General features: G+C 35.6%; 1 protein-coding gene across 1 annotated transcript in view; it reads right to left on the reverse strand.

Annotated features, from left to right (window-relative positions):
• Positions 1-8,220: 8,220 nt before the first annotated feature.
• TBC1D32 (TBC1 domain family member 32) overlaps positions 8,221-14,890 on the reverse strand; it is a 232,465-nt gene continuing 225,795 nt past the window's right edge. The window contains exon 34 of the mRNA XM_027848616.1: positions 8,221-10,283. Coding sequence (XP_027704417.1) covers positions 10,164-10,283 — 120 coding nt within the window. The 3' untranslated portion in view covers positions 8,221-10,163. The remainder of the gene's footprint in view (positions 10,284-14,890) is intronic.

Genomic DNA, 14,890 nt, shown 5'->3' on the forward strand with positions numbered 1-14,890 from the left:
ACTGCTAGTCCCTTTTTCTTAATAGTTCAAATTACAGAGAAGTAGAATAAAATGAAGCTAGGTAATGAAGTCTCAGCTATAATGAAACAGGTTTTATATCATTCTAAGTTTTACCTATTGCAATATGCATCAGTGTGTCTGCATTGACTCTAGTGGCAGGCTCTTGGAGGGCAAGGGTCTTTGCCTTCCCTCTTTTATAGAATGTTGGATGGCCATCAAGTATTGATTTGGTCTGAGCATGTACTTGGTTTAAAAATAGCTTTGAACTGTTTCACTGCAACATTTCTGGAGTGGAGGAGTTCAGGGGCACCTTTTTTTTGCCATAGTGTTCATCTGTCTTGGTGATATACATGCACCCAAGGCTAGTCTTAGGAGCAGATGGGGTAGGTGGCCTCCCATGATATGGGATTTGAAATGCACCAGAAAAGGCCTCTCCAACCAAAAATATGTCTTCTAACCAGTCTACCGCTGACTCTTAAAATTTTCCTGTAAGTCTTTCCTTTGGATTAAACATTATTGTTTCTAGGATAAACAAAAACAAAACAAAAATTCAGCTTTATAATCCAGTCAAGCTGGTTTACTTGTTGTATCCCAAACTCAGTCTTCTTTTTTTCATGCATACACCTTTGCATGTGTAGTCCCCCATTCCTGTAATGCATTTTTTCCTTGCTTCTATCTTATATTTTCCTTAGATTTTTCCTTAGATTTAAAGCTCAGTTGAGATGTTATGATTCAGTGACTGGATTCTTAACCTAGGGTCTAGGAACTTATTCAATTTGGAAAAGGTAAGCCTGATTAGAGAGACAGGTATAACAGTTATTCTCAAGTATATGAAGAGTTGTGAGGCAGACAAGGGATCAGACTTGTTTTGTTTGTCTCTAGCAAGTAAAACCAGGAGAAATGGGTAGGAATTGCAAAGAAGCAAATTTAGGCTTGATGTCAGTTTAAAAAAAAAACCACCACAATCCTTAACAATAAAAGCTGTCCCAAAATGAATGGGCTGCTTTAAGAGGAAATAGGTTTCCCCTCTGGGGGCCTTGAAGCAGCAACTGGAGGATGAACACGTGACTTAGTAAAGGTTCCTTGTCAGCACAGGTTGGACCATATGGCTGCTGAGATAACATTACAATTCTGAGATTCTGTAATTCTGTGAATGCCAGGATAAGAAGTTTTTAACTGTATTTGACAAGCAATTAGTAACAACTGGATGATTTGGAGAATAAGGTGCATAACTAGACCTGATCATTAGGGAAATTGCGTGGGTAGATGGATTGAAGAGGGGAGAATCCAGAGGCAGAAAAACCACTTTGAAGACTAACTCAAGTTCAGGTGATGAGGACCTAAACTAGAGTAGTAGCAATTGGAATGGAAAAGAGTAAATGCATAGATAAGATTTTTCAGAAGTGGGATGAATTGACATTTGAATAGATATGAGGGGTGAAGAGGGAAGAGGAATAGATTTCACTGTTTTAAGTTGAGGTGACTGGGAACCAATCAATAAGCATTTATTAATTATCTACTATGTGTCAGGTACTGGGTTAAGTAATGGGGATACAAAAAGAGGCAAAAGATGGTTCCTGCCCTCAAGGAGTTCACAATTTAAGGCATGGACTATGATAGCACTATTAACAAAAACAGAATAAAAATAGAAGAGACAGATTTTGAGGGAAAGACAAGAAGTTTATATTTGGACATGTTAAATCCAGAGTGGACTCTGGGTATGCCTAAGCAATTAGAAATGCATATTTGAACTCATAGGGAGAAATCAGAATCCGTAATATTGATTTAGAAGACATCCACATAAGAGCTACTTGTATTCATGGGAGTGAATGAACTTGCTAAAGGCAATGGTAGAGAGAGAAAGTTGAGAAGAGAGTCACATACAGAGCTTCATGAGATGCCCGTCTTGGGTAGCAGGAAAACTTTAAAAGGCTAGTGAAGGAGAAAAAAAAGAGAAATATGGGCAGGAAAGTAAAGGGACTGTAGCCAAGAAAAGAGAAATAGTCAAGTGGTCAAGATAGGGAAGCGAGAAGAGTATATTCAGTGCAGGGAAAAAACTGAGTGATGCAGAGATTTGGAGGTCACAATGAGGATAAAGAAAAAGGTCAGGCAGAGGGAAAGGTGGAATGATTGCAAATTATGATCAGATAAAAGAATTTCACTGTTCTTTAAGATGTCAGTAGAATACTAGTGGATGATGGCAAGATCAATGATATGTCCATCTCTATATGTAGGTGAGATGGAGTGAAGAAGTGGTAGAGAAATGGGAAATTAGTAAACTCAGGAATTGGGAAGTTGGGGTATTTGAGGGAGTATCAATACGTATGTTGAAGTCTCCTAGCATGGAAGGGAGATAAAAATTGTGAGCCAGGCACTGAAATCATTGAGAAAGGAAGGAAAGCATCGTGGAGATCAGGAGATAACAACTACAAGAATCTTAATTAGGTGATAAATATAAATTGAATAAACCTTCTAGGAGTGGTTATTGAGTGAAGGTGGTGAAAATCTGCAAGTAGTAAGGGGGAGCAAGGAGTATTAAAACTTCTTTACCACATTAGTTAGGTGTTTTAGTGAAAATACAGCCAGTACTGGAAAGGGTAATGAGGTAAGCTAAATCATCAAGAGGGAGCCAGGTTGCAGAGCTTTTAAGATGGAAGGAGTCAGAAAAGTAAAATTTTAAGATGAAAGTAAGTTTCTTAAATATGGAAAATTCTAGAGAACACTGGAAGTTTGGATAGCTATGGAGTAGAACATTGGAGTAGCTGGGTTGGGGTCGAGGATGGAAACAAGGGAGTGGGCACTGGGGCATAAGAAACAGCATTTGTACAATTATTAGGAAGGGAGGGTCCAGAATCTTTGGCATGGCAGACCAGACAGCTGGTAGTGTAGACTGAGCAATAAGACTAGCCTTCTTACCTTATGGAGGTTGCAAAAGAACCAAATGAGAGAACTGCTTCCATAAGAGAAAGTGTATGATAATTTTTTTTTCTTTTAAGTTCTTCTTTTATGAACTACCGGGAATGAATTATTAAACCAAGTATTTAAACACATGTTCTATTTTCATAATTATCACTTCCTCCACTTTATCTTGAATCTCATTCTTCTAAGAAGGATCAGCATGTCATGATAGTGTATAAAGAAACCATTTGGTGAAATCACTGCACAAAAGGAAACTGAGGCTACGGTGATTAGTGCTTTGGAAGTACTTTGCCTTCATTCATATGGCTATAAAATTTATTTTTGTCCTAATTATATTTGATAAAGCAAAATGAAAGGAAGATATTTGAGGGATTCAACAAAGGAATTAAACTTTGGTTTTTAGGAATAACTTAAATTTGAATAGGATAAGGAATAAAGGAGGACTGACACATTTTCTGATGATAGTTGATCAATGTTTAAATAGTAGATCAGATGATCAAATTTTAACAGCTAACATTTTAATAAGTGCCTCCTCCAATGTATCTCAACTACACTCTATTAGCAAACATGACACTCCAATTAATTCCATGGTGCGAAGACTTGCATGGTGGCCAGTTGCCAGTAGTAGAAAACATGTTGGGAATTGAGCCAAAGGAGTTAACTGATTTTAAAGGCTAAGATATTGCTGGAGCTAAAAATTCAAGTTTTATGTTAGTCTAAATCCTTTGACCCTACTTTAACTCATCAGGTAAGTAAATATGTTGTCACTAACTTAAAGTGATAATTTTGCTCTTACTTTGTAGAAATCGTAATTGTTACAAATGAGTATATTTCACAAAAAAGATTGTGTTTGGGGCAGTTAGGTGGTGCAGTGGATAGAGCACTGACCCTGAAGTCAGGAGGACCTGAGTTCAAATCCGGCCTCAGATCAAACACTTGACATGTACTAGTTGTGTGACCTTGGGCAAGTCACTTAACCCCGATTGCCTTACTTAACAACAAAACAAACAAACAAACAAAAAAAAAGATTGTGCTTGTAATATTTTAAATCACAAATGAAGTATTTTTATTTCAATATAATTTTTCCTTTATTAATGGATAATACAAAATAATCCAAAAATACTTATCTAAATACTTACCTATGTATTGATATAATCTAAACAATAAAAATATCTAAAAAAACTAATACTTTTGCCATAGGGACAGGAAGCATTGCTATAAATGTGTTTTATTCTAATTGTTTAATGGAAAATTACTGATAAGATACATTATCCACACTAATATCCACAAAATGTCAAAGAAAACAAAAAAAGCCCCCCCAGAACATTGGGTGGACTTTCTGTTTTTGATTTATGGGAGGAAATGGGAGTCTTACATAGAGAGGACATGAACTGTGTTGTTAGAAAGAGTTATCCACTTCAATGAGATTCCAAATCTATTAGAGTATAAGTCCCGTTATTCAGACAAAAAAAAAAAAAGAAGTGGTGAACACAAGGTTAAATTTCTTCTGTTCTCTGAGATTTATTCTCATTGTGTTAAAAACTAACCTGCATCAGAAATGGACTTTTCCTGCTTTAGCTCCTTTGCTTTGTGAGGAAAAGAGTGAAGCCAAAAAGCTGCTTTCTTCCCCAATTCAGTCTAACTCAGCTGCTAACTCAGCAATGCATTCATCTTCAGAAATTCACTTGCACGTCATGGCATCACCCCCCTGATGTCATGGTCCTCTTCAAGCAGGAAGGACAAACAACAACCTCTGTAAGTAGTAGTAGTAGCAGCAGCTGCCCCAAAGGGGACCCAGCTGCAACTGTGGCAACTGGCAACACACCCTACACCCTTCCTTCCTTCTTTCCTTCTTTTTTTCCTTCCTTCCTCTCTTCCTTCTTTCCTTCCTTTCTTCCTTCCTTCCTTCCCTGTCCCCTGCCCTCCCTTCCCCTCTCTTCCTCTCCCTCTGCTCACATACAGTATCATTACAAGCTAGATTTTTCTTTCTGAAGGACCATGCCTTAAAATCAAATCACTGTGGCTCTCACTGATTGGCCAACAAAAGGTCCCAGGCCAAACTGACTTGGTCATTGTTTGGGCCCTGATTGACTGAGAATGAATGTAAATAGTAACTGTTTGTGATTTAGCCACAAACCCCAAGGGTCTTTCCCTCCAAGATTGATTTTTTTTTTTTTTGGACTAGGTACAAGAGGCCATTCTCTGCCTCATTTCTTACCTAGCCTTAATCACCGAATGGGAGTTGCCTCAGTCAAACTGAGAGCTGTTAAAGGCCAAGGCCAAGGCCTCCCACTGCATCCAGAGTCATCTTCAGTTGTCCTCATCTATATCTTGCCACTGGACCCAGATGACTCCGGAGGAGAAAGTGAGCCTAGTGACTTTGCACAGCCTTTCCTCACTTAAATTCAATTCACTTGGATGTCACGGCATCACCTCCCTGCTGTTATGGTCCTCTTCGAGAATGAAGGACAAACAACAACAACAGCATTGGCAGGAACAGCAACAGCTGCCACTGGCCTTAGTCTCTCTCCAGAGGGGAAGAGTAAGGGAACACAGGTCCAGAGACCAGCTTCAGCGAATAAAGACTATATAAATTTTTTTTTCAGTAAAAGCTATTTGTAAGTTAAACACATTTGTAATGTTTCCCACAGCACCAAGCAAATCAGAATGTTTTACAAACACAAATAAACACTTAAAGTTTTACAAAACACTTTTCTCACAACCAAATACTAGTATATATAAAGTAGTATGACTAATATCCTCATTTTACTGATGAAGAATTTGAAATTGAGAGCTAATATGACTTTTTCAAGGTCACTTTGAAAATGTTATAGTGGGGACTCAAGCACAAGTTTTATGATTTTGGTAGGAGAACCAAAATTTATTTGTGTGCCAGTCATTTGGAAGTCAGAATAAATTACTCTATAGAAATAATATTATAAAATGGTGATTAAGCAGCAAAGCTAGTCCCCAGATGCCTAACTGACCAATTATATAGCTGAAATACTATACATTTGCAATTCAAAATAATAGAAAACAATATTGTTGCAAAAGTAGGTTATTTCATTTACATAATGAATTAAGTAGGCTTTGGGCTGATCAGGGAACCTAATCACTAATTCTGGCTATATCAAAGAGAAAATTAGCTTTCACATCTTGATTTTGCCACACTCTAGTGATAAAGTGTTCTGAGCTGATTGAAGACTTGAGATGGGAAGGAGATAGACATTGTAAATGTACTCATAATCTGTTCAGTTTATTTATACTTTATGAGTCTAGACCTTTAGCATTTCATTCAACAAATAATTATAAATTACTATTTTGTGCATAGCACTCAGTTCTTTATATTGTAGGAAATAAAAACAAAAAACAAAAACAACCCCATAAAAATATGTTCTATGTTCTCAAGGAGCTTATAATCTAGCAATATATGAATTAAAAGTTAAAATTATGAGTTAATATAAAATAATCATACATTGATTAAGCACAAATCATATTATAATTAAGCACAAACAAATCATTTAGATGATAAGTGCTATAAATTCTCATGAAGGGGAAATCACTGTGGATTGGGGAGACTTGAACTGAATCTTGAACAGGGGTAGGATTTCAAAGGCAGGGATGAAACAAGGAGGTCATTCCAGGTAAAGGGTAAAACACAAGAATGTTGGAATGTCCATTTGATGACTTATAATTAAGTCATAGATTTCTTAGAATTTAGAACTGGAAGACATCTCAGAGAGTATATATGATCCAACCCTTCATTCTGTACACAAGGAAACTGAAGCCCAGCAAGTTTATATTATTTGCCCCAAGTCATTCAAGGAAGTAATTTGTATAGCTCTAGGTCCCATGATTCTAGGGGAATAATAAGATTTAAATCAGAGCTAAAATTTAATTTCTTTTTGTAAGTTAAAAAGGTAAGCTGAGGGCGCATTGTGATGGGTCTGAAACACTAGGCTAAAAAGTTTGGTGAAAAGGGGGACTGACATGAGGAAAACCAGGAATTAGAAGGGTCAATTGTGTACGGCAGATTGGAAGGAGGAGTAAAGTAGACCAGCAAAGTAAAGATGACAACAATAGTGATCCATATGGGACATGGGATGGCCTGGATTAAAACAATGGTAATGAAACAGAAAGTTACATATAGGAGAGGTGTCATAAAATAACAGTTAGACAGTGCTTGGTAACTGACTGAATATCAGGAATAAGGGAGGAGACATTAAACATGATTTCAAAGTTTCGAGCCTAAGTAATTAAGAAAATCATGGATAGTATCATCAATAGAAACATTGGAAGTTATTTTGGGGTAGAAGATAATGTATTTGATGTCTAAGTGAAAATGCCTAGGAAAAAATTGTTGGGCTTTCTTGTTTCATGGTTCTAGTTATGATTGCTTAACATCTAGTTAATAGTCTCTTTTTTGTTTTTTTCTTGAGTTAATGGGACTTGAAGAAAATATTTAATCTTTTATTTTGTTGGTCACATGAACCCTCTTCACCTCCTTTATTTTTGAATACATGTATTTGTTCTGATCTTTTATGTGATTTTCTTAGTGATTGGTTCTCCCACATAAAAACCAAAGATCTAGCACATAGAGTCAGAATACTCTTATGTGTATGAAGAAGACTATACTGTATTTAATGTGTATGTATAAACTAGTAACATAACTGTCTTTAAAATATACAACCATATTGCTGATTCTATGCTGATTCCCCAGGTATGGGTAATATATTGCCATGTAGCATAGTATCATCCTTTCTAATTGGTCTAATTAGCTAAACAATCATGTGGATAGATTGGTAGGGATGAGGATTGGATGGGAAGACCTACTGAAAGTAGATTTTCTTTCAACTATAAAACCACCATCTGAAACACTCCATGCTTAGCCACTATCTTAAGTGTACATAGAAGATATCCCATTAGGTACCCATGGTAAATTTCTCTGACTGATTTAATACCTAAATAACTACCAACATGAAGTGTGTGAGAGTAATAATCCAAAATTATAAATGTGATTGTTAAAAACTTCACCAATGATTACATGCTTTGTCATAATATATGGTTTATTATAATTGAATCATAAATAGTGTATCAAGTACTCTATATCAAAAAAAAAGAAAGAAAAAAGAAATACAAATTGGCCTTGCCTTTAGGGGATTGTTGCTGTTCAATCATTTCAGTCACGTCTGACTCTTTGTGACCCCATTTGGGGTTTTCTTGGCAAAGTTTGCTGGAGTGGTTTGCCATTTCATTTCTCTAGCTCATTTTGCAGAAGAAGAAACTGAGGTAAACAGGGTTAAGTGACTTGCCTAGGATAACACAGCTAGTAAATCTCAGAGGGCATATTTGAACTTAGGTCCTCCTGACCTCAGGACCAACTCTTTATCCACTGCTCTCTTAGGGGCTTATAAACTCTAAATAATCAAAAGGAAAAGAAAAAGAACATCAAAAGGTGGGTCAAATTCTTTTTTTTCTCCAAACTACATTGATGACATTAAATAACTCATGCAAAGTAAATTCAGCTGCCACATGGGCTAGATAGAATACTTTTTAATTGCCTTCCACTAGCCAAATCACTAGGTAGTTATTCACTCAGCATTACTTACTTCTCCAATGAAAATTAAAGTTAGCCTCCTGGCTCTAGCTGAAGTCAGTTTTCTAGAAGTGCAATTTTTGTGTATTATATCCTACCTCAGTTTCCAATCAAAAGCAGCAATGAACATTCTAAAATTAATTTATTATTTCTTCTTTTCCATTTCATATTTCCAATTACTGTGGAGCTGCTTTTAAAAAGAAATAAAGTGCTGCAAGTTTCTTAGGACCAACAACAATAATTCAGGAATAGAATGGGAAGAAAGGGAACCATAAACTTATATTACAGGTTCTGTGGAATAGGTTTTGAAAATTAAGTTTGAAAGTAGACAAAGCTGTGTGTTTTAGGTCATCCAGAGGACTCTAGCTAAATTCACATAAGCCATGGATAAAATGTACAGTATGTCAAGTTAACTTGACTATTTTCTTTGATAGACTTTATCACTACCTTGTGAGAAGAACATTCCTGATATGGTCATATTGCCATTTACAACATAAAACCTGATTTTGGTAGTCTGATGTTCTAATAGTTTAAAATCACACAGAACTAAATATTATATAAGTCGTCATGCCTCATGCCAGTTCTATCTTGTACAGAAAAGAAAAAGGGTTTGTTGTAAACCATTTTTTGGTCAAATGATTAAAAAGGAGGAGGTTGGATAGAAGAGCAAAACTGTTCAAGTTAAACTTGAAAACAAGATGTTACTATTGGACAATTTTTATTTAAAATAGAAGGTCCTATTGAAAATAATGGTTATTTAATGTGCACTTTCATTTTATACTCTAAAGACTTCATAAATAAGAAACACAATGACAATTACATTACATGAAAATAAACTGGAACAAGCTTTGAGACATACTTGTTTAGACAAATTTTCCTTAAGGACAGACTTCCATTCAAATAAAAGAAAAAATGATGTGTTCACTTAAATTAATTCAGCAATCAATGCTTTAATTTCCTGCTTCAAATGCAATCCAAATCAGATCAATCACTAAAGAAAACGTCAAAGAACAATAGTAGAATATTCATCAGGATGGAACAACCAATTTAACTTTGAAGTAAGAAAGGTAGAGATTTTCATATGAAAATTTATTCATGGATCTAGGTATTATCTACCAACTTTTAGAAAATAATTAGGCAATGACACAATAGTGAACCCCTGCCCTCTATTTCTCCACATGTAGAGTAGAGATCAGATTCTTCTACATTGAGAACCATGAATACAGAAAACAATTGTCTTATCTCTATGGACACATACAGGTTTGCAAGACGATTATTTTCAATATTGCTTTTTATTACCAAACTCACTAGAATTATTTCAGTCAGATGGCAAAGACCAGATTGGAATATGGTGGTATAGTTTAGGATGCACTTGCAGAAAACACAAATAAAGACCACAAGTAACCTAGGGCTGGCTCTAATGCAATCTACTGGCAATTGTAAACCAGCCTAGAAAAATGAATTCATTTCAGGTCACCAATTGAGATAATGCCTTCCTGAAAATACTATTCTATTCACAAAACCCTCATTATTGATTTTACAATATGCGCATTCACAAAGCATGAATTTTTATGGATACCAATATAAAACAATCAGTAGCCTTTTAAGAACAACTAAAACATGAAATTGAAATGCTAGTTCTCCGGAGCTACGTGCTTTGCACTCGAATGCTCTTCATGTCTTGCAGTAGCATGGGCCTATAGTTCTGTTCCAAGTTTTCCATGTATTCAAAGTAGTCACTCACTCGAAATCCATGAAGTGCTTTCTCCTGCCCAAACAATACAAAGGAAAATTCATTAACTTTGAAAAATATATTCAGTCTCAAATTAAGGAATTTTAAATGTCTGCATTTAATCAACCTACTTTTTTTTTTCCTCCTGTTACAGGATGGGTATTTTAGACTACCAGGAAATTTCTTATGTTTTGTGAAGTGAGAAATCAGAGTATCCTCCATCAGGCAGTATTTTAAAATAAACTAATTGGGTTTTCTGTACCAAAATTCCCCTATGAAATGTCTCTTAAAATTTACAAATTCCACAAACAGCATTCAACAAACAACAATACAAATTCTTGAATTGATTTTAAAGATCAACTGCTAAAAGATAATATTATTTTTCTCCTCTGAATTACCAAGTACATTAGCCCTATAGCTATGCTTCTAAAAGAGTAGAGCTCTTGGAACTACAGGAGAAAATATCAACCTTGCTTACGCGATCATGTCCCAAAGCATAATACCAGCACATTTTTGATAGACATAAACATATTTTCACATCAGTCATGTTGTAAGGAAGAATTATCTCCTTATCTATCTTAATATACTGTAGACTCCAAGGCTATCAGTGATTCTTGCTTTCACTACTTAATTACCCTACCTCCTTTTCATACATCTTTTTGATGTCATCCTTTGTGCCACTTCTGCACAATTCTTTATGGGTAATATGCTGCAGCCTACTCATACTCACCATATAATTTTATTTGGTCTGGGTCTAACCTGGGACAATCAAATAAATCGAGATTACAGGTTAAAATGCAATGAGGTATTCATAGACCATAAAATGCAATTTTAAAAATTCACTAATCATAAGAAGTTAAAAGAATGTAATCTTTAGTTAGTCAATAAACATTTATTGAATGTCTACTAAGTGCCAGGCACTGTGCAAAATGTTGGAAACACAAAGAAAAGCAAAAGACAGCTTATGGATTTGAGGAATTCACAAACCAATGGGGAGACAATATGCAAACAATTATGTACCAAAAAAAAAAAAAGCTATGTATGTATCTGTATGTATAAGTAGGAAATAAACAATAAAGGAAAGGTAGTGCTATCAAAGGGTATCTGGGAAATGTTTCATGTAGATGAGATTTTAGCTGGGACCTGAAGGAAGCCAAGAAAGCCAGGAATCAGAGATGAAGAGGGAGAGCATTCTAGGCATGGGAGATAGCCAGGGAAAATACCTGGAGTCAAGTGACAGAATATTATCTTTTTTTTTTTTGTGAGGCAATTGGGGTTAAGTGACTTGCCCAGAGTCATACAGCTAGTGAGTGTTATGTGTCTGAGACCGCATTTGAACTCAGGTCCTCCAGACTCAGGGCTGGTGCTCTATCCACTCTGCCACCTAGCTGCCCCAAGTGATAGAATATCTTGTTGAAGGAAAAGCAAGGATGCCAGTGTCATAGATCAAAGAGTATATGGCAGGGAACAAGGCCTAAGACCACTGAAAAGTTGGGATAGAGGCCAATTTGTTAAGGACTTTGAACACCAGAGATTTTGTATTTGATCCTGGAAGTGATAGGGATCCAAATGAATTTATTGAATGTGGGGGGGAAGGAAGGGGAGAAGGGGTGACATGGCTGGATCTGGTCTTTAGGAAAGTCACATTGGTAGCTGAGTAGAGGGTGGACTGTCGTGAAAAGAGGTTTATGGCAGGCAGACTAACCACCAGCAGGCTATTGAAATAGTCCAGGAGTGAGGAGGTGAGGGTGGCAGCTGGACTTAGTTCCTCAAGAAGCTTATTATATAGTTGTGGAAAGAAGGCTTACTCACGTAAAAAATAAACCAAATGAAAACAAAATCAATTCTGCCTTCTTTTTAGTCGCCATCAGCTAAATGCTTATCAATTTTATTAGTCTTTTAAAACAACCAGAAATTTCTTTCATATAATTATAAACTGTTTCTATGATTTGAAGATTACATTGTTAAGTATCCACTTGGTTCTGTGTTCTTTGTGTTTCCTAAACTGATTGCTATTTTTATTACTTTATGGCTTATAAAGGATATATTTATTATTTCTGTCTTTTTATTTTTACTTTGAAATTAAAATTAAATTAAAATTTAAAATTTACTTACAATATTTCTATGTCTTAATACAGACAATTTTTGTAAAAGTTGCATATGGTGCTAAGAAATATATGTGTATGTACATACATATGTGTGCATATACACATATCACACAAATATGAACATATACATGTGTGTATATGTTCATATTTGTTCAATTCTACATTTTTTTCCTTTTGTTGAACTTTTTGTTAGGTTTTTCCAAAACTCATAGAGGGACATTAAATTTTTCTACCACTATTTGCACCGCTGTTTCTCTATCTTCTTGTAAAACAGTTAATCTTTCTTTTATGAATTTAGGTGCAAGGGCATTTGAAATATTTATGTTTAATAGTGATATTGATTTGTTGTCTATGGTTCCACTTAGCATGATATAATTCCCTTAGTTATCTTTTTTATGTTGTGAATCTCTGTTTTTGCTTTGTCCTATAGAATGATTGTAACTCCTGCTTTTTCAGACTCACCTGTTTTGCAATGTGTGTGTGTGTGTATAAAAAAATTTTTTTTCCCATCTACTCAATTTTATTCTGTGTATGTCTGGTTTTTTTTAATGTGTTCCTTACAAGCAACAGATTCTGGGGTTTTGTTTTGCTATTCAATATGTCATTTTTATGCTTTATTGGACATTTAAAGTTATGAGGTGTGTATTTTGCTCCATTTTCCTCTGATATTTTGTCCCCCAAAATTAAAATTTCCTGCCTCTACTTCTGTAAGGACAATAATTTGTCTCCATTTATTTTAGCTTAATCTAATTTAAGACAACTTTATTCCCATTGGCTCTCTTCCCTGAATCCTGAAGCACTACCTTCCCATTTTTCATTCTTTCCCCTAGTTTTGTTTAATTCATTAATTCCATTTTCTTTCTTTCTTTAATCTAGTTACCTAATTCTTCCACTCTTTTTTTCTCAATTAAATAGTCAAGTAAAATCTCTCTTCTTCTTTCTACTCCTTTGACTTGGTTATATGCTAGCCAGAATTTCATTTTTCTTAAAAAAGCCTTTTTCCCCCAAAAAATATCTTTCCCTCATTTTCTCTATTATTTCTCTTCCCTTTTAATTATTCTAGACTTTTTATTCTTTGAGTCATGGTTCTTATATTTATTCCTTCTTTAGTCTAAATATTCCTCATAAAATTAAAGCTTCTAAGGTATATATTTTGAATTCTCTTTTCTAAAAAGTTTCTATATCATCGCCTTGTACTCTTGTCCTGCCCCAGTTTTCTGTTGTGCTTCCCTCTTAAAAATTCCAATTCCTGTACATGATAGAGAGGACATAAGTATTTCTCTACCTTAGGAATTTTCTTCTGTCCCGATTGTGCAGTTCATTACTACCCTTCATGTCCTCTCCCTCATAATAATAATAATTATGATTATTTGCCCATTTGCCATGAAATTTCCACTCTGAATTGAAACTTTCCTACTTTTCTGAGTATAAGTGGCCCATAGAATCTGATTCCCTTTCTCCTGAAGCAGGATGAATAGTTTCTCTACCTATTGTAAGGTCTCCATGTCCCACTATAGGATATATCTCTTCCTCCATGGGAATGTTCATCAGTGGCACCTTCTCTCAGTACTGAATTGATTTCCCCCTTTCTTTCCTTCTTCAATCCTTCCCTTTGCCTCTTCACCCTTTCTCATATAGGTTCTTTTCTTCCCGAGAAAGTATGGGTTGACTTCCCCTTCATGATTAATCTTTGACTTGATTACACCACATCTTTCCCTCTATCTTCTTCCTCTCCTCATCCCTCCTAAGGACTCTCCAAACTTTAGTTTAGCCTCCCTCCCAAAAGGCGCACATATAAAATACAATTCACCTGTAGGTAAGGAGTTGTGAGGTTTTAGTCCATGTTTCAAGCCTGTTCCTTCGCTATCACTTCTATTTGACTTCCACTTTCACCTTTCATCCACTTCAGCCTCTGCACTCTCTGTACCTGAGACCTCTTTTGCTGATTGGATGGCTCCTCATAGAACCTCTACTTAAGGAAGGTACCCAGGTCAGTTAAGTTGCATTCTTTTCCTGGCTCACTGCAGACTTCCTCTACCATTCATCCAGCTGAGTACCCTTCTTCCCCTTCAATCCCTCTTTCAGTTTCATTTTATATGTTGTCTTCTTCCATTAGAAGGTAAACTCCTTGAGGCCAAGGGAGGTCTTCTCAGTGCTTAGCATAATGATTGACACCTAGTAAGCTCTTACTAAATGCTCACAGACAGATCTTGGTCTCCTTGTTTATTTTTAGAAAGTAAAACTAACAACAGATTGTTAATCTGTTATAGTTGTTGTAAACCCCGTAGGTATCTTTTCCTTTTAGTTTTTGCTTCTTCTTCTTCTTCTTCTTCTTCTTTTTTTCCTGGTGTAATTTATTTCACATCTCTGTGCCTTCCTTGGTTGCTCTATTTGTTTATCAGTTGTGGGGGAGGGGGTCCTGGGGTATTTGCAAAGCAAATAATGTCAGGCCTGGCTTACCTAATACTTAAAATATGCTTCAAAATGCTTCAACTACCCTTTTTTATTTAACATCTATTTTTTTTCCATTAATGA

Source organism: Vombatus ursinus, unplaced genomic scaffold (assembly GCF_900497805.2).
Source record: "Vombatus ursinus unplaced genomic scaffold, bare-nosed wombat genome assembly UNPS02006779.1, whole genome shotgun sequence".
In the NCBI taxonomy this organism is placed as follows: Eukaryota; Metazoa; Chordata; class Mammalia; order Diprotodontia; family Vombatidae; genus Vombatus; species Vombatus ursinus.